General features: G+C 37.1%; 1 protein-coding gene across 2 annotated transcripts in view; it reads right to left on the bottom strand.

Annotated features, from left to right (window-relative positions):
- Positions 1–5,391: 5,391 nt before the first annotated feature.
- Positions 5,392–24,728, bottom strand: part of pdgfc (platelet derived growth factor c) — a 41,798-nt gene continuing 22,461 nt past the window's right edge. For both annotated transcript variants that reach the window (XM_007551046.2, XM_016670954.1), the window contains 5 exons: positions 17,608–17,800; positions 14,180–14,360; positions 7,737–7,944; positions 7,316–7,533; positions 5,392–6,436 (listed from right to left, as the gene is read on the bottom strand). In XM_007551046.2, coding sequence (XP_007551108.1) covers positions 6,323–6,436; positions 7,316–7,533; positions 7,737–7,944; positions 14,180–14,360; positions 17,608–17,800 — 914 coding nt within the window. In that variant the 3' untranslated portion in view covers positions 5,392–6,322. The remainder of the gene's footprint in view (positions 6,437–7,315; positions 7,534–7,736; positions 7,945–14,179; positions 14,361–17,607; positions 17,801–24,728) is intronic.

Genomic DNA, 24,728 nt, shown 5'->3' with positions numbered 1-24,728 from the left:
TCTGACCTATTTGTTTTTTTTGTAATTTTATAGATAACGCTGTTTATGTAACTTTTTTTCTATTTTCATCACTTTATATCTGTTTATGCGATAACAATATACTTTCAGCAGTAGGAAAGATTGCAATAATCTTTGTAGGGCAGCTGCGCTTTGCTGATAACCCACTGATATCATGGTTTTTACCCCTGATTTTAACTTTGTAGGAAAAGCTGCATCAATTGCAATTTGGAACAGATGAGGCTGCAGACAGCATAATTGGAAATATACTTTTAACACAAAGAGAACAAACTTTACTAAACTGTTTTTCAAACTTAATGAAGGCAGAAGGGCTATGAAGTTCTGGAGAACTTTAAGTTTGGTGATGCTACACTGTGAACCGAACCACAGCAATGCATGATGAGCAGCAGAAGACATGAAGCAGCTCTGCTGGTGGTTTCACTCGACCTGTCAGACTGTTTTGGACTTTGTGGCTCCAGTGAAAACCAGGCTGCATAAAACTGAACCTGAGTCCTGGTTGAAAGATGGAATTCCAACTGTGAGGATCATCAAGCCGAGAAGAAATAGAAAAAAGGATAAAATGCTAAAATCAATTCAGATATTACAGGGCTGTTGCTGTCAATATCAGACAACAATAAAAACCACCTAAACAAAATTTACTCTGTTTTGGTTTTGTGTCATTTTATCAGTTTTTCTCTTTGTGTTTAATTTACCCGTAAGACCTGGAATTTTATTTTAATTAATCTTAATGTCTTTTCATATGTGCCACTGTGGTCCAATATGAATTTGCTTTTATAATTAAATCTGAACTGGATTGAATAAAACTGATGAGCAGCTGAAAGACAAGACAAAGCTGCAGAACATCCATGAAGTTCTGAAGTTCTTAAAACCAACATAAACCTCAGTTCAACCACTGCTCCTCTCAACTTCAAATTTGTATCTTATGAACAACAAGGTATGACCTTGCATGTGCAGGACAAGTTGCATAGAAATATTACACGTTTCCATTGAGGTATTTTAAATACTGTTCAATACAAACTGATTAGTTTTCTTCTGGAATTGCCTTAAACATTTTACTTGGTTCGTTCCCATCATTTTTATTGGAAAAAGCTTCAGAATTTTAAACTTCACATTCCCAAATATTAACTGTTCTCTTTGTCCTTTCATGTTCAGCATTTATCTAGACCCCAAATCACAGATGGCAACGTTTCTTGGCTCCAGAAACCAGAATCTTTCAGTCCAGAATCTTTCAGTCACCATGTTTCCCAAATGTCATAAACAAAATGATAACATGCTGTTCCCATACAAAAACCTCTCATTTAAAACATAAAGCTCTGTGGATGACATTTGAGGAACAGACCATGGCGTTCCATTTAAGGAGCTAAAGCAACTCTTAAACTCCAGCCCATTTTCATTCCCAAGGCATTGCAAGCTACTTATTCTTCAAAGCAAGTAATCTCTGAAACCGCACAGTGTGTCCTTTGGCTCTGAAGACATGATCGCATCAGGTGCAGCAACATTTGACATTGATTTAAAATTTTCATTTGGAGGCTGAAGCGCTGGAAGCAAAATGAATTGCAGGACTTTAATCTTGGATATGGTGAAATGTTCTTGTTTGTCTGTCGCTCTCTGGATTTCTATTCCTTGAAAAATGATAGCTTGTTTTTTCCTTACAAATGTACACCAGAAATGCTTGGTTCTGCCTCAGAACTGTAGCTGCTTATTTTGAAAATAAATTCGGCATTACGCATTTTCAGGACTTTAACCTTTTTGTGTCATGCATGCTGTATAACATATCTCTACAGGGTTGGAAGTTCCAGGGCCTTTATATACGGTGGCCGACAGGTGCAAACGTGCAGCAACAGAGAAAATATGCAGGTAAGCAGTTTTGATTAATTAATTATAACACATTAAAATTGTATACAATTATTCACTTTTTATTTCATACAAGGTTCTGGACGGAACCTTTGCATTCTGTTATGTCCGTAACTCTGATGCACAAGAAACATCTACAAACAAAGCTGCTTCTCTTGCCACACTGTAGGTTCATTTTTATATAAAAATAATAAATAAATAAAATATGATTTGGATGCTGGAAAGGACTATTGTTGTGTGCAAGTTATGTTAAAAGCAGTTAACCTATCAGCAGAGCTATTCAAAAATAAAATACCGTCTCAGTTCAAAACATGTTGCAGCAGCACAGACGTCCCCAGGACTAATGTCAGCATCCTCAGTCCACAAAGAAGATCTTTTTTTTCCCAAAAAGTTCTATGGGTGATCAGGGATTCCCTGAAGGTTGAATGTGTATAGCAACACTTTGCACCAATCTGGTGGCTGACTGAACTTAAATAACAGATTAAAACAATAGTTATCTCCTGTGTTGAGCTCATATGCCTGTTTATTCAAATATTTAGCAGAAAGAAGATTGAGAATATTGCTTATTTTGTTGATATATGATTATTATTTATTAAAATCTGGTACAATTAAATGGACCCTAAAATTAACTGGATTAAACAAATGATTTCTGAAGATTTTATCTAAAAGTTACCCTCTGAGCTCAATACCACACACAGATGCAAAAATAATAATATTTTAAAGTAGTGATGAAAAGAGTAAAAAGATTTTGTCACTGGTAAAACTAAATTCCATTTCCTTCATGACAAATTTGACAGTTTATTGATGCTATGAATCATTGCTCTGCAGGCTCATCTCCACACAAAAAAAAATCCACCACAACAACCACAACAATTTCAGCCATTCTATTTAAAATGTAGATGGAGAAAATGAAGAAGAGAAGCTTCCTGACATTCCAGCACCAATGTGTCACAAAGACTGTGGAGAGATATCCTTCTGTAACCACCGAAGGGAGAGGATCCAAACCTCTTGGGGCCAAAGAAGCTCAAAGGTGAATGATTATCTACAGATGTCTGGAAAATCATTGTAACATTTTACCTCCTCTGCTCTTCCAGGAAGAATGAAAGAGACACATGCATGTCATCTATGAAGTCAGAACACGTCACTCCTTGCCATGGTGTGTTTATATTAAAATGCATGTAGTATGCAGAGAATAGACAATTTCCTGAGATAAATGTAAAACAAGTTACAGCTGTTCTTCAAAGATGTAGCACTTTTAAATGAGGAGATTGATTCTGAACTTGTTGCCAGTATAAGGGGATTTTTGTGAACACAGGCGCGCTGCAGAGACTGCAGTAAAGTGGATTGTGATTATAATTAAACAGCTGAAAGAAAAAGTTGGAGAAATGAAACTCATAATCCATATCAGCTTGTATTACAGGTGACTGAATTTTGGTATTCAGGAACAGTGGCTCTTGCTCAGGTTTTTTTTGTGCTTTTAAAGTATTGTTTGACCTCAACCACAACATACGTATTATAGTCATATTTTGGAGTGAAATTTTTCTCCAGTGTAAAAAAAACCCCTTTAGGTTCATTTTTGTTTTTAAAGAACTTTGTAGTGCATGAAAGAAAACATCTGAAAACGACGTATTCTTCAATGCTGGAATGCTCTGGAGTTGTACCTGAGGAGAAAACAATCATCCTGCGTGATAGTTTTGTTTGTGCAAAATCGTTTGCAGCCTGAGGCAACAGTAGAGTTTTATACAGTATCCACTGAGTCATATTTAGGAGTATAAAGGACATGATGAATCGATTCCTGTGGGCTGTACAGCAGACAGAGATTGGAAGCTGTGTTGCTTTTTTATCCATACCAGAAATGTTCACACTGAGTGAAAACTAAAGAGCAAACGACACAATGTTCCATCCACATGAATTTACGATTTACAAAATGTTGCACCAAAGAACAGGTTTATGTTCTTACTGCTTTATCCTGGAGTTGCTGCAGATTCAGACCTTCAACTCTGCATAAGTTAATTGTTTCATTTCAGAAATATTTCTTAGAATTAGTATAGAAATGGAAACATGACTAATCTGTGGAGGAGGGTGGAAGAATGTCTGTCAGCCTTTGGACAGAGCAAGTCCAAGGGCTTTTGCGAAACTTCTTGTTATGTGGTGTTTATAGTACCATTAATTAATTCAATACCCACTTTAATGTCTGCACGCTCCAAAGCAAAGTATTGTTATCCTTTCAGCAAGTCTAAAATGAAAAATGCTCGGAAATATGCAGCATGTGTGTGTATTCTAGCCTGCAGCTGATTGGTCCTCAACAGAGAAGCAAAGACAGAGGAAGCCTGGAAGTGTCAACTGTTGGATTATAGCTACAAACTTCCTCACACACTTATAAATCCACAAACACAGTTTAGAGCCAAACCAACTGACCACGACGTGTCACATCCTGCGCCAATGCAGTGAGGTTTCCTTTGCAAAGTAACACTGCTACAGCCAAGGAAAGGCTGCCTGTTTAATGTCCGAAAAGCCACAGTGGGAGCCGGCGGGCTTATGCAGTAGCATCTGGCCTCACCTCAGATGCCTGCCAGGGTGGACATTATATGAGAATAATTGGCCAGGACAGCAATGTGTGAGATGGACAAATGAGTACCTCCTCCTGGGTGACCTGATGGCCAAAGAAAAAGGAACAACACTTCTCTGGGTGTAATAAAGCACTTTAGCAACAGACTGGTCGAATTAACACATGCAGAACATTTAGAATCACGATTATAAATGGGCAAAAATGTAATCTGATTTTCCATACATGTTTTTAAGTATTTGAATGATTCATTCTTTGACTGTTTTTAATTTGAATCATCTTTGTAAAGCCATAATTGTTAGCAAAGTTACAAGATCTACTGAGAGTAAAACTCTGACAAAACTCTGATGACAAAACTCTGCAGCAACACTCAGAGTGAAGCTTTTAGTTTTTAGAAGAATGTGAAAAACGAACAGTTTTGTTTTCAGGGGGTTCAGAAAACACAGAAGTTTTAAACTCCTTCAGTCATTATTTACACATAGGATACATGGGAATGAGACATTTCTAAACCCTTTGTCCTCTGAGTTGTGAGAATGTTATATTAACTCATTACAATGCATAGAACTAAACTCAAACCCTTTCATTCATAAAATCCTGATTTCTTTTTTACTGGTGTTAAACTTTGGAAATCATTCATTTTCTTCTGAAATCATTGACCTTAGTGCTGGAAATCATGACCCCCTATTTACTATGCAATATATTATTAAAGATTTTTTTCTGTTAAACTCAAGAAAACACAAGGCCTCACCAACTGCTTTGGTCAGTGAGAACCTGACAGACAGACTTCAGTTTGTGAGGCAGAGGGACTGTGTGTGTAAGCAGGTGATCAGCAGCAGGAGCGCCGCAGGGCTCCGTACTCTCACTGATCCTTTTCACTCCGTACACCAACGACCTCCAGCACAAATCAGACTCCCGTCTGTCAAAGTTTAATTTAGAGGAGCCACAAGAAGTTCACATTCAAGCAGAAATTGAAAATTTTATTCTTTAAGCTCAGTATTAGAAAATACACAGTTAAATAACTTTGGTGTTCAAATAAAAAAAACAACCTCAATGAAATTTCAAAGTAAAAATGACTAAAAATAAAAAATGAAAACTAATTCTACTGTACAGCAAAAACGTAGCAAACACATTATAACTAAATTCCCTTTCATTAGAAATAAATATTTATTATGAACAATCATTCTGCAAAAACAACAAAATGCAATATATTCCTTAAGCAAGCAGAGTTGATATCGCTGATATGGATCACAGAGAAGTTTCTAGACAATGTCCAACTGGTTCGAAATCCACAACAATCCCTCCTTGAAAATCTTTGGTATAAAAAACAAAACAAAGCAAAATATTTACACATAATGTGATTGATTGTATGCAACTGCATTTTTCCACTGACAAATCTGTAGCGAAGCTCAAAGATGGTAAAGGAAAATAGCCAGACACAAGCACTTCTCTTTGGCTCGATGGTGGAAAACATGAAACTGTGGGAGTTAAGCAGCTGGAGGCAGCTCACTTACAGAGACTAGAGGCACTTAAAGAAGACGCTCCCTTAAATGTAACAGTCCACACTGAATGAAAACTTTTTCCGGATGAGTAGACAACATCTCTGAGTTAACTCCATGTCTGGAGCTGTTTGGTAATAGTCCACATTTGCTCCAGTGATTTTCCTTTCCTCTAAAATACACTCAGAACACACTATTTGTATTCCCCAATGTTCACATCCTTACCGACGATTTATTAGATTCCAGTCTGTTCTGCTTCATCCAATTAGTGAAAGGACAAGAGTATGAAAGAAGAATCTTGTTAGCTTCCCAATGGAAGTGGATGAGATTCAGAACGGCTGCAGAGTTCACGCCTGATGTTCTGGTGCTGCCGTTGGCAGATCTGAGGTCAGTCCTGGTCGTCTTTACAGACACAGGAACACTCTTCATGGTGCTCCAAGGCCACATCCGTCATGGACTTCTGCAGGCTTCTCCCTCCGCCTCGATGTCTCAACAGAAGAACCTGTTGAGAAGACGCACACAGTGCATGAGCCGATCGGTGCAAAAAACTTCACTAAAGCACATTTATTTTTTTATCTACTTGAAAACATACATAAATCATTTCTAAACAATCTGGAGTGAATAAAATACAAATAATTTCAGATAAAATCAATGGTGGATAAATAAATTCCTTTCCTTTATTCTGGTTTTTCTTACTGTACTAAAAAAAAAAAGAGTATAAAAAGATTCCAGACTTAGATTTGATTATTGATCAGAAGTGCTTTAGTTGATTGCAATTAAAAACATGAATTGAAAATGAAAAATGAAAAAATGAGTTGAATAAGTTGGCACATAATAAAATGATCAATAACGTTCATTTGAAGAGTTTTCTTGTATGCAGCTTTGACATATCATGGTTGGTTAGCAGAGAAATGTAAAAATGCACAGCACAATTAAATTAAATTTAAATTAAATTAGAAAACAGTGTTTAACTCAGCTGCATGGAGATAAAACAAGAACATTTCTTGGGCTCATTCATAAGAAGGAAGAATAAAAGACGGTCGTATTTCTACCCTAATGAGTCAGGAGGTCAGAGGTTACAAGTTAACATGTGCACATACTTCCATCAACATTAAAGATTAAAAAATGTACTCAATAAAAAACACTTTTTATGTATTGGACATTGTGATTTCATATTAAACACTTAAGAAATGTAAATCTTTTACTGTTTCTGAGTTGATGTTGTGTTTCAAGCATAGAAAAAGGATGAGTTTTTCTTTATTTATTTTTTATGTTGTTATTCTGCTACAGTGTGTGAACCATCCCACACCTTCCTTTTTGGTTAACACAATAAAAAAACGGTGGATAAATTTTAAAGTTTAATCTGTGAAGTGATGATTACCTCATGGTATTTCTTTGTGACCCTTGTTGGCACGCACTGGCAGTCAGCGCAGCGATGAGAGCAGCAGGCACAGTTTCCACCACAGCGCTTTACAAGGAGGCAGCTGGGCCAGAAAATGACATCTGTCCTTTTCAGCTCCTCTCGCAAAGACACTGAGTAGTTGCGTGGCGTGCAGCTGTACAGCCGAACTTCCTCCCTCTGCAGATTGAGATCAGCTCCTTCTCAAAGACACAGAAGAAGTTCCAGAAAAACCTCAGTGCAAAATATTTATGTGGGTTTCAAAGCAGAGTGGAAACTTATGGTGAAGTTTACAGAGCTTTTAGTTTTTGTTCTTTTCACGTATTTATTTAGTTTTATTTTAGCAGGGTTTTAAACACGTTTCTAGAGCAGAAATTGAAATCTAGAAGATGAAGTGCTCTACCTCTGGCCTTCCTGTTGAGGATGAACGACTTCCCCAACACATGCCACGTGGGTTTGTACAGCTCCTCCATATCCAGCTGCCATCGCTCCGGTTCCAGATACTTCATGACGTCCTCCACTGTGCTGAGCACCGCCACCGCCTCCAGCAGCTCCTCAACACCCTGCAGGGACGGAGGGGGCTGCGTGGTAGCCTCTGGCTCCGATGCACTCTGCACAAACAATAATCACATAAATCAATCTACTGCATATTCATGGTGATTCAGTGACAATCTTGAACAATCTGACCTCACCTTCTATAAGTTGTCAACAAAATCGGATTATCCTTTCGTGTAAAAATGAATAAAAATGTGAAAAGCATTTAAAATTTTGATATTTTAAATGCTTTTAAAATATGCTTGTCAGTTCTTTTATGATTGCTTTATTCCGTTATTGGTTCCTTGTGTCACTCCTGTGTGTTATGTATTAATAGTCCTCAGTTTTTTTTAAAGCTTTTAAATCACTTTTTTAAGAGAAACTGTTGATTTTCACCTGCCTGCATTTGGGTTCTGCTTGTCGCTGTTCTATGACATCAACACAAATTGCTGCTTCTTGCTTTTTACAAATCTGAAAATGTTTTATTATTGAGGTTTAATTTTCTTTTCATGAAGTCAGAGAAAAACAAGTAATGGAGTGTTTTGAGGTGAACTTATGCTGCAATTTACTCAGTTTGTGTTAGCAAAACTGAGTAAGTAGCTCGCTAACATAAAAAGTGAAGATATTTTATGTGAGATGCTTTGAACTTTTGTATCAGTGATATCGTCGTCAGTCCCTGAGTAATAAACTTTCCCCTTATTGCACTCAGAAAGGTTATTGATGCAGAAGTGAGAATGCAAAAGAATGTGTTGTGAAGGATTCTGCACACTCCAATCAAACGTTAGAGATCTGAAGAAATTTGTCTACAAATCCTAATTGTTGTTGCTTCACATAAGATACAAGTAATCAGAACTTCAAGTGAAAAGCAGAGAAAATTTAAACATAAATCTCTGATTTGTAGTCATCCGTTTGCCTTTGAATTAATACATGAGGTCGAGATCTGAAGAGTTTTCTCTGACGTAGAAACTTTATGTTTTGGATATCTAAGAGGAAATGGGAGAATGAAATAGTCTTCATATAGAAAAATATGTTTGCTGTGAAAAATCCACAGCAAGGTGCCGATTTAAATGACAGTTAAATTGTTAGCCACTATTAACCACAACATTATTGAAATTATCTAAGTGCATAAGCAGTAAAAAGGCTCTAAACTTCTAATCCTCAGAAATGAATAAACAAACTTAATTCTATTAAGTAGGTTAAACAAACATAAGGATTAAATCTATTTGAAAATGTACCATTTTATATTAGTGGAAGTCAGATATGGGTAAAACCTGGACAAATAATTAGTATTGCTAATGGAAAAGTTTTACTTGGGAAAAATATATACTGAAAAATAGTATTGAATTATTGAATATTAATTATCTGATTACTGAATATTAAATGTTATTCATTTCACAGTTTACATTCAGAATATTTCTAGTAGATGCATATAGTTGTGACTATATTCAAAATACTTTATCCTCTGAAGAGAGGACAGCAATATGAAATAACGACAGACTTTTATTAAGCTGTCAAACGTCATTACATCTCTTTGACCTCCTCTGCCCACTTTGCATAGCAGCTTGTTGTTGTGCCTCTGAATGGCTGACAGTGTTATTTGTTTCCAGCCCTCAGTTCTCCTGGCTGCAACTCTCTCACACAAAAGATTGATAACTTGGCTTTGGTCCTCCCACAACAGAAGAGACTGATTTCAGTCCTGTTCAAGCAAAATGTCAAGTCACTGGCTTCTTTTCTCTTATCTGACTGACATGTGAAAGGAAACATTGTCACAAGTATTTAAGACTCTTCTTGCAGCTGTGCCTAAAAGCTTTTGGAAAGGAAAAAAAAAAAGAAGAAAAAAAACTTTTAAGGGGATTGAAAAGACATTTCTGGGAACCAATATGGCCCCTAAATAATTCATTCAGCTAAATTAGTAATGAAGAAATGCTGCTTGGAGATGTGCAAGTTTAAAATAAAAATAAAAAAAAGTGCAGATATTTGTGCATTTATCTCTATTCAATATGAAAATTACAAACTAATACTTGAGTCAATCTAGGCATGAAATAAAAAACCCCAGTGTGTTCAGTCAGAGGTGTTTTAATACCGCTATAAAGCTGACAGCTGCAGGAGCTTTTAGAGATTAACAAAGACTTATTAAAACAAACACTGGATCAGAATGTTGCACTATAAACTGTATTTATGCTAAAATCGTATTTGTATTTTTCTGTCTTCTGGGAAAAGAACTTCTGATATGATATGACAAGTAGTAACAAGTAAGGAAGGGCTAAGGTCATTTGTGAATGCCAATGATGCGGCCACAGCATGCTTCAGGATTAGCTCCAGAGAGAGATCCTTTAAAAACATGTCAGTTTCATCAGAAAGTCAGAAGACACATTTGATAAATTTGAAACGCCTCATTTTCAGTTATGACCTTTAAAATCAGTCAGTGTGCATCGATGGGAAAAATAGAAAATTAAAATCAAGACAAAAAGCAACACAAGACAAACAGTAGAGACTGAAGTAAGATGAGTGAAATAACCTTTAACTTTGACTTGGAGCAGATTCAAGAACAGCAAGCTGATTTGACTTTACAAGCAGAAATGACAGATGTACACGGACCCACTGGCCCAGCAGTCAGCTGAGGGTGTCAAAGGTCAAATGAAAAACAGAAAAAAATCAATGGAAGAACATGCTTGCTTAATTTTGTCAAAAGTTGACACTTTAGATATAAAAAGCTTCTTGGAGTAACCAATCAGGTATATTATATTACTAATTCAATTTGATAGGCCCATTTCACAACAAATGTTTTCTTGAGGCTCTTTTAAAAATAATAATTTCAATTCATAATCTGCCGGTGTAATAAATAGAAACTAAAAAGCCTTAAAGAGTGACAGCAGGGATATTTGTGTGGTTTAGTGTATGTTGGTTGTAAAAAGTTGAACGTTTTATTTTATGAAAGTGGAAGAGTTTGCCCCCTGACCCCACAGAACAGGCCCGTTTCCAAGCGGTCTTCCACACTCGGTGTTCTTCTCACGCGAAATATTCCTGGTAGCTAAAATGACAGGTTCAGCTGACCATGTTGAGATGACAATTCTGAAATAGCATCCTGGGAGAGCTCTTGAAAACAATATATTCTTCTTTCACATGCAGCTGCAAACCACTTCCTTGCACAAGGAAGAGTAAGCATCAAGGTTTTCTGTGCACGAAAAAGTATTTCACTTCCATTCACTACACATAATTAACTGTAATTAAGGTCAGTGTAAAAACAGACCTTAGTTTAATCATGGCAAAGAAGACTCCTGCATTGATTGTTAACCAAGATTTACTTCAGCTTTTTCAAAAGCTTCTGTTTGTTTTTTTACTCGAGTATAGATCGTATGAGCTCTGCGCAGCATGCGCCACTATTTAAACAAACATGAGTTTGTTCCATCTCAGCTGCGTACAACTCCTTTTTATCCTTTAAAAAACAAGCCAGCTGAGTGATCTTTTGGGCCAGCGGATCAGCGCCGCTCAGTTCTGGATGGAGACCTCAGCACCCCAAGACAATGATGTATGTTTTGTTTGCTCCCTTAACCCACTACGCCCACCACTCAGCGCCCGTCACGCTCCATTCAACAGGCCCCTTCTCCTCCGTGTTTTAACAACCTTTTTGCCTCGACTGTTTCTTTTTCTTCTTAAAATCTCTTCCTGTGAATTACAGACTGGGTTTTATTTTTTTCCCCTCTTCTCATTCCATGGAAGTGGTAGGGTGGAATCATTGCTTGTTTAAATATAAACTACAGAGCTGGCCTCTGCATGGCATGAGGTTCCAGTAGCTGCTGGTTGACCACAGAGGAAACACAGAGCGCTGCTGTTCGGCGAGCTCCTCCTCTGTCGGACACGGGTTCAAAGGGGAGACAAACTGAGCATTCGAAGCCCAAAGCTTTCCTCTTCTCTCAAATGGTTTCCTGCACCTTTAACAGTTTGACTATGAAAGAAAAACGTTGTCTCCAATGACGGAACTATTCACTATTTTAATGCCATTTTTGTAATGGAGATAAATCATTTGAAATTGTCCATAGATTGTCCGTGTAGCTGCAGTCAAGCTGTTTATTTTTGTTGTTGAAGATTTTGGTGAATCATTTTGATGAATAATTTTTACGTGGATCTAAGCATGAAGAAAGGAAGCAGGTTTTGTAAAGCATTAGGTCCAAAATGTTAACGGTTTAAAAACATGAATGTTTTATTCATTTTTATTTTTGCTTTTAATAATTGTTTTGAACCATTCTGCTTTGGTATAAAAGATCATAAAACAGCAGATTTAATGAATTTTAAAATCATAAGGTGGAATTTAGTGGGGATATTCTCCAATCCACTCAGGTTTATAGCTAAGCAACTTTTAACCATACTCAACACATTTTCAGTGGGGCTGAGTGAATAGAGGAGCTGAATATTTGTCTGTTTTATCTATTCTAAAACCAGCTCTGATGCATGTTTAGGATCGTTTGCATGGAGGAAAACCCAACTGCATCCAAGTTCAAACTATCTTGTTGCTCTGAAGAAAAGAAGAGTTCATCTGATGACAGAATACATGTTCACATCCTACATTTGCATCTTTGATTCTTTTTGCATATTTAATAATTTGCTTGACCGTCTTGGGCTGAAGGTTTATTGCTCTGTACACAGTCTTTCAGTGCCACTAAGTGGTTATTGATTCACTGAAGGAATCAGGAAATTGTTCAGACTTTTCTGCTGTGTTACCACCAAAATCATTCCACATGCTGAGTAAATGAGTCTTCATCCCAGCAGTTCCTTGTGTGACTCTGGATGAGTTTGATTAATGTTCTGATATTACAGGGAGATTTGAGTTGCACCTGTAATAGCTGTGTTGCAGGTGTTGTCTTTGTAAATCACAATTCTGCCACAAAAATCCACAATCATGAATAACTTATACATCGACTTTCTGTAGAGCTTTAAAGCAGTGAGAAGTACTTTTATGGATTAATTCTCAAGTGTTCAAACTTTTGACCCAACAAACAGGCAAGTTCGATCGAAAGCTAGTCTGTTACTAAATCCTCTCTGTAGCAAGAAGTAACAGTGCAGGCTTTTATCTTTCTCTGCTGAAAGTTTCAATGCCCTGAACCTTTATCAGTGTGAAGTACACCATGACCTCTGTGTCTTTTTTATAATATTCACAAATTCCTTCTTAGTTCATGTTCATGTCATAAATCTTGATGTGGGATTTAATGCAGAAAGACTGATGAGGCGACAATAAAAGAAAGCATAAGAAGCAGAATGAAAGTTACATAAGTATTAGGATGCACTACCAGTAACCATATCTGCTTATGCTCGATTCAACCAATAGGGATTAAAGCATAACTTTATTTACTTAAGGCAGGTAAACAGAGCAGAACAGGCTGAAAAGTGGCCGTTGTCTCTTAAGTTTATCTCTGGGTTTAAACCGGGACAAAAGGACCTGGAGCATCGATGTGTGTGGTCTGCAGTACAGAGGGAAAAAAAGTTGCAGAGGAACAAAAATAAATGCAAAGATGATAGATGAAGACAAAAATCAACTGACCTATATACGCAAAATGTTATTAACTGAATGTGTCAGATAGTTTGAATTGTATGAAATATAAAGTAATTCACCAAAAGGGTGAATTACTTTGTATTCAACTTTGGCAGAGGCTACGAGAATAGAGCAAATGTAATTTCTTTCCAGTAAAATTACTTATGACTAAAGCGTATAACACCCATACCTTTTATTTCAGTCTGCTGAATAAATTCCCCCAAGAGTCTATGACTTTCATCAGAATCTGTTGTGTCAAAAGAAATCCTAGATAAAGTTGTTGTTAGGCATGACTGCTTTCAAAACTATGCAGCATACCAAAACAACACAAACTTCACAGTGTGTTAGTCATATAGGTAATTTCAGGGTCTAGCATCTAAAAACCAATTGTCAAGTAAATTGTTATCACTAATTGCCTTGCAGCACACGTTGGCATTGTTTTATTTATTTAACTGTGCTTCTGTAAATGTGTGTGCAGTGCTGTGGAGCCTGGTAATCTTTACAGCTGTAATAAATGAAAGTACATGTACCAGATGTTGCTACATTCCAACATAACTTAAACACAATTTCTCCCCAATGATACATAAAAGCTTGGGACCAGAGAGTCAGAAATAGATTATTGCAAATCAAGGCACAATGTGGGGTTTACCAAGCAGATGATTTTTCATTGTGCATACACAGAGTGACTTCGCTCATTGTCAGGTGAATTCCCCGGCTGAGCATAAAGCGGTTTAGGTACTCACAATGATCATTCTTCAACTCCTGTTCACTGGTATTTTACCTACCACAGGAAGTAGAGAGTAGTGGAGGCAGAATCCTGGCTCAGAGGGGAAGTATTCATCTGATATGAAGCGAACAATAACTTGGCTGCCTGTAGATTTTTGACTTGATGGTACAGATTGTGACCCACACCAACGACCCAGGATCGTCTTCTCAGTGGGATCCTCTATTTCCACAAAGTCATACCTAGGAGAGTGGGGCAGAAAATTGTAGAAAGTCATAATGCTGTTCTAGATAATACCCAATAAGTTCAAGAAATATAACAGATCAGTTCCATCAAAGTTCCAGAAATGTTCCAGGAAAGTTCTAGAAAAGTTTGCAGTAGGTTCTGGAAATAGACTGGTGTGTTCTGAAAAATAATATTTTAAGTTCTGTGGCTGTACATATGACATTAAAACTGTCTAGAAATGTTCAGCAAGGTTCCAGGAAAGTACATGGTAAGTTTTAAAGTACCCAATAAAGTCCCCCAAAATATCGTTCTTTTTAGTTTGGATAAATGTCAACAAAGCTGCAGAAATTATCTGGTAACCTCAAAATAACCTCAAGGTTCCTGGAAAGCATTGACTGTTTTGGTATTTTTGAGTAGCATCAATAAAAAAAGACTTTTGCAAAAAGATGGCATTCAAAAATTCTAGAGCAACCCAGGAAAGCATGATTTCCTGGGTTGCTCTGTAAAACTTTGTCACCTTGTATTTTACAGAGATTTCTCTCCACTGGCCAACCTGTCAAACCCATAAATCCATTAAACATTATAAGGTGCAGATGCTCTTAGCCCCAGTCCAGTTTCCTTTGTTGTGTTAGTGCTAACACTGAGTGTCTCCAGTTCTTGTAAACTGCAGTTCAGGAGTTCAGCATTTTATTATTTATACACGTGTGGAGGTTGCACTGCCTCCACTTCAGCCGCCGCTGACTCCTAATCACTTTGCCATTTGCATCAACAGAAGCGCTAACCTCTCATTTGCTGCTGCCAATTTGGATATTTAGATTTCAGGGACATCGTTTATTTTTCCAGCAGGTTGACGGCTCAGTTCAAAATGAATTTCACCAAGCAGCTTGTTCTGACATGAGCAAAGCGTCAACTGAGTTTTCTCTGAAGGTGAATGTTTTAATTCCCCCTTTTTTACTTGGGGATTTGCATAAACTGCAAGCTGCTGTATGAACAAACAAAACTATCAGAAAAAGTCATGTTGCAAATGATCCTTTGTAAAATTACATACATTTTCACCCTGTCTGAAATCCATCAATTTATACATTTTTCTGTTTTCTACATTGTGAGATGTTCCTGAAGGAAAGCTTTTTTCTAAAACTTGCCACTCTGACAAATCCACGGTTCTGACAGATGGCTTATCAATTATGCAGAACTGCCTGATCATTACACATCTCCATGTGTTCAGACTCACCATGTCAAACAGTGATTCCTCAAATTAACCAGTGCACTGACAAACTGTATGCACCAAACTTCATAAACTGTTGACAACTGAAAAGTCTTTTAAATTAAAATTTGAAATGAAACTATGCTTTATGCACACAGCAGTGTGCAGTAAACTGTACTTAATATTCAAAAAGCTTTCTCCTACACTCTTTTCACCTTGTCAATTATTAATAGACAAAATATCCGCCATGGCAATGACGCATATTAGCAGAACAAACACATTTTTTTTTAGTCCTCTCTTTTCAGACTGAAGACAGAGGGCACAAACGCATTTCTGAAAACAGTCGTGTCTGGGAGCTGCCAAGCACGACTCTGCTGCCATGCCAACCAGCAGCGAGAGCAATCCCTCTTCAATATGCCTCTCCTCCAGTGGATTTGGTAAGAATGCTTTTCATCTCGCCACAGACAAACAGAATAGCAGATGAGCATCTCAACTATACAGCCCCTCTCTCACATCTTAACACAGAGATCTTGCTCCAGGCTTGCAACCAGAGCTGAACACGTCTCCCACTGCTTGTTTGCTTTAGCCCCTGTCATTGCTGTGGATCACTGCATAGGACATGGCACGCTTGTTTATTTGAATCACAGAGCAGTGACACGAAGGTAAATGCCTGGCATCAATAGCTTTGTGTTAGTTTTTTTCATTTTTTATTTTTTTTTTTCACTGACAGCCGTGTTAGGAATGTCTGAGGGGAAAAAAATTGTGAATGAATTTTTAAACACAGATATAAAAGAAGAAACGGCCAGGAGGATATGTTTGTGAGTATGTGTGAGTGTGAGGTAGAAATAAAGACTGTTTAAGGTGAAAAATTGAGAGAATGTGAGAACATTTTTTTAAAAATGTATGAAAAAAACGTTATACATGTTTGTAAATGTACATCCTTTCCTGTACATCCATTCCATCTGCCAACGCACAGGAGTGCGGATATAGAGCTGTGTGGGTTCCTTCAGTCAGCAGCAAATAAACACATGAAAATGCAAAGTGACGTTGAGCTAAAGGCTGAGTCCACAGTGAAAACACACAGCACAGTTTTAACAAGATTCTGGATCAAGATCAGAACCGGAATAAAAAACATCTCCTCTTATCGGCTATATTTTGAGGACATGCTTTTTTAAAAGCTCCATAGTATTTTTTTTCAATTTGGTGAATTGCTTTATTACAGGACCTTACAACTTTTAAAGCTCTGAGGGAAGCAGTAGTTCCATTTATCATCCATTAGAGGGCTCTCCAGGTATTTCAACGGCGCTCTCATCCTCCTGTCTTCTCCACCTTTCCCTAACTGGTCTCCACTTCTCCAACCAGTGATTCACAGACATCCTGGCACTGAGTATTATGCACACCAAGTAAATCGATCATTAGGAATTGGGAAGTCCATTTAAACTGAATGACACCAGAGGTGAAGCCCACCAATAACTGAAAGTCAATAAAGCAGATGACATATTGTGGTATGTTGTTGTGTATTTGTGTTTATATGTTTCCATTCAGAGGGCAGGGCGTGTCATTCAAACTATTCAGTACACAGCTGAAACCATCGACCTCATCCTGTGAAATATGATGGTCTGATCAACGTCATCAAGGCGTTTCGGGCAAAACAAATCACTCTGCTGTGGGAGTTTTCGATATTCAGGGCCCGGTGTGGCAGGCCAAATGCAATTTCACAAATGGCCACACACCAACTTTAAATCTTTAAAGATGGACAACAGTCCAGATGGGACATGTCGTTTTTTTCCACCAACCAACATGCATCTGACATGCTTCTGGGGAAAGCCTCTATGTGATGGTCGCTGACCAAAATTGTTCATTTTCTAACAGATGTGCAATGTGGTCTTTTAGTTAAGCATGGCAACATTTATTAATGTGCTTTTCTTAAAAATTGGTGGCAAAGATTAAAGTTTGAATTTTGAACTCAAAAGCAACATCATTGGATGGATTATCTGATGTAAAGTTCAGGGACCCTTTTAAATATCACAGCATGCAGATAGATGTCTTTATTCTCTTACTTGCATATTCCATCTTCAGGATCCTCCAGACCAAAGTTCTCATCAAATGTGAGCTGGATCCTCCTGTTGTCGGCCGCCACCAGTCTCCAGACCAGCATGGTATCCCTGGGATACGTGTGTGGGAAGTCTGGGCTGTGGATCATTCCCTCTCCAGACACAGTTAAGACTTTTTCCTGAACGGACTCCTGAACTCCTGAAATGGAAAGCAAATATTTGATTTATGTTGGGTTTTAACAGACTCTGGTTTGAGTGACAGATCAGATCAGATAACAGGGAACCTCTGCTACCATCATGCATGCTGCCCTATAAAGTATTCACATTCCTTAAACCTTTATAAAGACAAACTTCAGTGTATTTTAGGACTATAAGTGACAGAGCAAATAAAATCTACCAAGTGTGAGATCCATACCTGATCTCAAGTAATAAAAAGCATATTACTTTTTAATATGCTTTAAAAAGTAACTTTTTAAAGCATATTTAAAAAGTTACTTTTTAAATATGCTTTAAAAAGTAACTTATTTTCATTTATTTTATTTCTATTTTATGCCTCACCTGCTATTGATTGTGACTGCCTTGATAATGCATTTTTTAATTAACATATTTGATTCTAACTCAAACATGTTCATATGTTTCTCAACCCAGAACGTTAACTAAAATATGTATTTCTCATATTAAACTATGCAAGCACAGACACCATGAAATTATTGGTGGCTTACATGCATGTTCGTCTTTAGACATACATTATTAGCTAATTCCTTGGCTACTTAGTAAACTAAATGTAGCGTAGTCTGCTGGATTTAATACTGTATCTGCTGTGGGCTTTTAATCATTCAGTCTGCCAGGGATTCAAACAGATGAAAGGATGTTTCCATCTGAAAGCCTTGCTGGTGGAAACACAACTGCACTAATAAAATGATTATAGATTATGGATTTGTCCAAAAACTGGTGAAATTAGTATGAACAACAATAATTGATCAAGTTCTAATGATATCTTTAAAGTTAGCTTATAAGAGATATCTGTTCAGTAAAGCAATGTTAAACTTCCATTTGACTTACTTTATTTAGATTTTCTACTGCTGTAAAAAGTTGTATCTACATCCCACAAACAATCAGCAATTTAGCTTAAAAAAAAGCAAATTTTCTCACTGATTGCTGCTTTTATTAACAAGTTGTTTACTTGCTTTATGTATGACAGGTCCCTGTTAAGATGAATGTGTTTGTCTCTAATGAGCGCTCTGTATTCTCCCAGGAGTCTAATACATGTGATGATCAGGAGAACCAGGAGGAGGTTAATGGGCTCAGGCGAGGGACTGTGCTCCTGGACATTTGACACATAATAAATGGATGCGTAACCTTTCCCCCTGTGCTCAAGATGCATATTGACACCAGGCTGTCTTTAATTTAATATGAACTTGATGTTGTTACTTACAAGAGAATAAAAAACACATTCAGGTTAGGCTTTCCAAACATTTTATATTTAGCACCATTTTGTTGGATAATTCAAAGCACAACAGAAATTGAAACGTTTTTAGTTTTCCTAACAATTTACACTTTTGGTTTAAACTACTTGAAACAGTTGAGAAAAATGAAAACTTAAACTTCATCAGGAAAACAGATCAAGTGTGATTACTATTATTTGTAGATCTATCAAGAAAATATGACAGTAATGTCTGAGTTTGTATTAAAAGATCTTTTAGTTTTGTTCACTTGAGCTCTTGTCTGTGTTGTTCTAGTCCTAATCTACAATTGAAAGATCAGTCATTCACTGATTAAACAGTCCTCCTAAAAAGACCAACTCTAGATCCCACTAGCCTCTCTTGGCATCGCATCTTCTCCCAGATGGATCACCAAATGAGAAATGTTCAAATGTCATCAATATAAATGGACAAATACTGAACATACTGCAAATTAAATGCATGTTTCTCTGATCATTCATTTTCTATTAGCCTCTCTATAGGCCTTTCATCACCTTACATATTCTTTTAGTCATAAGAAAAAAAGAGGATTACGCTGAAACATATCTGTTATCACCCTGTTTCTCATCTTGCTCCTTATGTTAACAAATCTAAAAAAGTGTCTAAAAGCGTCTTGATGCAATGAAATGAACACATTTTGTGGAACATCAAGTCCAGTCATGTTTTTGACATGTTTCTGATGTGATCCACCTTGATTCTGGGATGAATGGTGTGTGGCATAAAGCAGGCTTCTTACTTTTTTAATTCAAATTGATCTGGAGGTGAAAGTTCAATCCCTTAAGAGTCTAATAATGTCTCCAGTTGGTTAAAAAGTATTAGTGCAAACAGAACGTGGGTCAGTTTGAGCTGCTCTGGACATTCAGCATGCCGAGGCGAGCGACTCCAAGACAGGTGGTCTTTATGCAATATGATCAGATTAGTTGGCATTTGCATGGATTTTGTAGGAGTAGTTTAGGACATGTGGCATCAAAGTTTTGCAACTGGTTGAAATTTTTCATACTTGGGAATAACCTGATCACCAGAAGCTGAAAGTCCAATCCAATTTATAGAATACATATTCTATAAACTCTCCCAGATGATTAAATAGTCTTTAGTTCAATTAACCACAAACTATGGTACAGTGGGCTAGTTGGGGCTTCTCCAAGCATTAACATGCTAACGTGAGTATTGGTGTGATGTGACAAAATGTCTGAGGTGGTCAGACGTCTAAAGCATTCTGTAACCTGCAGATGATCCAGTAAAGCTTTAGCAGGTGAACAATAAATCGCAGTAATCCAGTCTTGAAGAAACCAGTGCATAGATAACAATTTAAATCTTGTAACGTCAGATATTACGGAGCTTAGCAATTTTTCACAACTGATAAAAATTTGTGGCCAGATAAAGTTAAACCAGTCAAAATTTCCTCCCAATGGAAGATTTAGCAAAAGAAGCTGAAGGACCAAGAGTCACATCATGTTTTTCTGGAACATAAAGAAGAATTTCAGATTTGTCTTCATCTAGTTGGGGAAAACGATAACCATCCAACATTTCACACAGTCTAAACACGTGTGTGTTTTGATGCCTACAGGAGTTGTACAGTTGAATATCATCTGCATAGCAGCATATGAGAAGATTACTGGTGAAGCACTGCAGTCACTCAGGCGATCTCTGTGAATCAGTAAACAGACTTTGTAGGAAAAGTAAAACAGAGAATCATGATGGTTTTGAAACTGTAACTGTTTAACAACTTGGCTTGGTATACCTAAAAACTAAAAAAATATAAACTAACAGATAAACTAATGCTTTGTCGAGTCAGCAACATTCAAAGCTCTGAAACTGAAGCGTTCTGTGGACAATATCTTAATTTATGAAGAAATCCCCAAAGACCTGTATTAACCTGTTACAGTCGGTAAAGAAGAAATCAACATTCAGTGAAGGGATTATAGAGATAGATATGGGTAATTAAAAGTAAATATGAAGTATTTTTTATATTATTTCAGGCTTTATTTTAAGAGTAAAACAAATATTCTTATAACTAAATTTCATACAGTGACTTTGACTGAAATGATGAAGCTCTTTTTGATCCCCACTTGGAATTTCTCCTGACATTTTATAAAAAAAAAAAAAAAAAAAAAGTGGGATAGCTGAGGCATGAAGAAAATGATTCCTGAAAAATGAACCAATTCTTCTTTATTGAAAGTATATCTTTGATGTTTTCATTTGGGTTTGGTGATGATCCAGGAGGGAACAGGCTGAATGTGCCAGATGCAAAGAAAAACAAAGCCCGGGCATGACTTCTCAATGAACAGGCTCTTTCATAACTGTGAGGAGTTTGGCCTGTAGTACAAAAGGTCTCACCAAATACACGCTACCATTTTGTGCAGAAGAACAAGCTTACCTCAAGGCTACAAAATAGATATCCAATAGCTTTATTCTTTTTATCTCACTTTGTCCTTCAAAAATGCTACAATTTTTATGCTGTTTAATGTATTTATTGATGCAACGATGTTAAATGCATTCTGTTAAAATGTGATTTTTAAAAAATATATTTTTTTTGACTATGGTGCATAAATTTTCAACATAAAAAATTTGATGGACAGTTTTTACACACTTTGCTGGCTAAGGAGAAAAGAAGCCGATAGCTTTCATGTGATTAAAGCTTGGCCCTCCATCACAGTGACATGTTTTTAATTACATCTCTATTACTGTTGGCTCTAGCAAACAATCTCCCCATGAATAATGTGAAAAGTATATGATTCTTTAATGTGTGACTCCAGAGACAGATGGTATGAATAAAAAGGAGGTGGGAATTCCTTGTATCATTCTGAAAACATGCAGGACATTATTCCTTATTTGGCAAAAAGATAAATGCTGACCAGAAAGTCTGTTTTATAAGATTCTAAAAGCGCCTTGAAGTGAAACACTGAGGACACTGTTGAAGAGAGAAAAAAATGCACTGTGTCTCAATGAATAGACATTCCAGACTACTTTATGGATGAAACAATGCCTAATCCAAAAGTTCTGTTAGTACGCAGCATAATCCCCACAAGCTTAACACAAATAGTTACACTAGCTTCGTCTTTGGCGTAGGTCATTGAACACAAATCTCAAGAATATCTTCCAACAGATTTCTCATCTTTTGTTCACCTGCATCAAAGCAGAAAGTTCTTAAAACTGACCTTCATCCGAGCACAGCAGCGGAAAACAAACACTGATTAAAGCTGGAGTTTGAAATAAACTTCTGATTTCTTGTAAGCATTAATCATGTCTTTCTTTTCAAGCTGTTCTCACTGATCGCCTCCGTTTGATTTATTCTGTACGCGAAAATGTCTCAGACACGCTACCAGTCAGGAAGGATTCTGGGTGTAACGTTGCCTTGAATATGACCTCACTCCTAGGGTTAACCAGTGTCATCTAATGATCACAGAAGCAGTCCCCTCGAGTGAATTACCTCAAACATGACTTTTCCTTGACCTACTTTCTTCCCCTGTCAGGAAAGTCGAGCCGACTATTGAGGGAGGAAGTGACTCTGAATAAATACGAGCCTATACAGTGCAGCCATTGTGCTTTGTTCACACGTTAGTGGCTGAACCAACCATGCTGTTAAACATTAACCTTTCCCCTGCTAAAACTAAACAGGGATGTGTATGCAGAGAGCCACAGATTGGTGCCTATACCGTTGCCCCACAATCACACATGCTCATGCAGACTCACAGGTCTGACCCAAACACAGTGATTTGCTTTCCTGCATACCTGAACTTTAATAAATGTTCAAATAGCTTTAAGCAAAGACTAACTGATACTGACCTCTTTGTCCAGACAGCTCCTAAACAACTCAAGGGAGAAATAACAACCTTTCCGAATAGCACTCATTAGACTCAGGAAATTCACAATTCTGTGTTTCATGCAGTCACTGTGGTTGACAACATTGACTCACAGGTTTATGGTTTATCCAGCACTGAAGATCACAATAAAGAAAATAATAGAATCCATTTCTGAATGGTAGAAATGTGAGGATCCACTAATTAGCATTGTTATTAGCAAGTCTTTAAAATTGATTTTGGACATTACGAGGTTAATATTTGCCCATCTATACACCATGTTTTCCCACCAGCCTCATGGATCAAACATAAGTGCTTCTGACAGCTATTTCCTGTTCCATAATTGACAACCAGGTCAGTGTGACACCAAATCCAAATTGCTTTTAATTTCAGCCTCTTACTCCCTCATCAAACTGAATGGGAAACTCTGAGTGGTTTATGGCTGAAAGAGCTTTGCTCAGGTGATGAAACTGTACCTAACAAAGAATTTCCTTCTCTTAAGAGTGTGTATTTGGGCCTTCATTCAAGTTCCCCGTCATCTGCAGCTTATTAAGACCATGCAGTGGATACTGCAGGTGCAGTAAATTCCCAACCATGCTTAGGATATTTATTGCTTTTAGGTTTACAGTAGGTCAGGCAAGGAAGGGAGCTGAAACACACCAGAGGAATTCTATACCATTAAAAAATTATTTGGCTGCATGGGAGCCTTTCAGTTGCTCTTTGATCTGCTGAGCATATGGCGCTGCATGTTTGACCAAAGAAGGAGAGTTTGGGAACACAAATGCTGGGTGATGTTGCCAATAATGTAAAACAAAAACAAAAGGATGAAATGAATTGTTGTTTGAAGAAGAGGGAGTAAAGCAACAGATCCTCAAGATGCTTCAAGTCTGGGGAGAAATTAGACATCATCAGAACATTAACCGATGATGTTCTCCATATTTCACAGCAGTCTAAAACGCTGCACAGATGCTGCTCTGATCGTGATACAAAAATAAAAACATGTATGTTCATTTTATATATTAAAGAATTGTCTGATTTAGAATAGAGCTCCATCACTGTTATGGAGGTTCAGTAAAGGTTCAACATCCCTTCCTTTTGATTTAGTTTAAAGGTATGTCAGTTTTCAATATTAGAAAAAGAAAGTAGTGAGGATGAATCTTATCAGTGAGCCACAGAAGGTTTACCACAGCTCCCAAGACTCAAATAAAATAACCCCATAGAGGTGTAACATCTCAGGAAGCAGCAGTCCCTGCACACATTTAGCCATGCAGACATTACAGTTAGTAACAAAAACTGGAAAACTAGAAGTTCTGTCATTTAGTTTTGCGTGACTCTGCCCATTATCGTTACCATGGAGATTGACTTCGAGATAAACCTGTAATAGATGGAGCTAATTTAATGTTGGGATACATTTCATGAAAATATCCTGACCTCATACTAAACAGGTCAATTGTAGTGACATTTTTCAAAAGATCTAATGTCATGGTTAGTTTTATATTCCTAAGAAATACCCACTTTAACACTCAACACCACACTGAAGACATGGCCTTTAAGTATTACTGTGATTACAAAGCAGGCAAAATAAGTATTAAACACATCAGCCTTTTGGTTCAAATATTTCTAATGTGTCTAATGTGAACATTGACATGAAATGTATACCAGATGTCTATAGCAAGCCAAATAATTAACACACACACAAAAAAACAAATTAAGCAAATCAGTCCACAGATGATGTTGGTAAAACAAATTGGACTAGAACAGTGTAAATATTACATAAATGAAGAAAATTATGTGCAAAGTAGCGTAAAAAGTCAAGACACCATCAGAAATCTAGTACAGCCAAGAT

The sequence above is a fragment of the Poecilia formosa genome, unplaced genomic scaffold, assembly GCF_000485575.1.
Source record: "Poecilia formosa unplaced genomic scaffold, Poecilia_formosa-5.1.2 Scaffold39, whole genome shotgun sequence".
In the NCBI taxonomy this organism is placed as follows: Eukaryota; Metazoa; Chordata; class Actinopteri; order Cyprinodontiformes; family Poeciliidae; genus Poecilia; species Poecilia formosa.
This window is presented reverse-complemented; position numbering and strand designations above follow the sequence as displayed.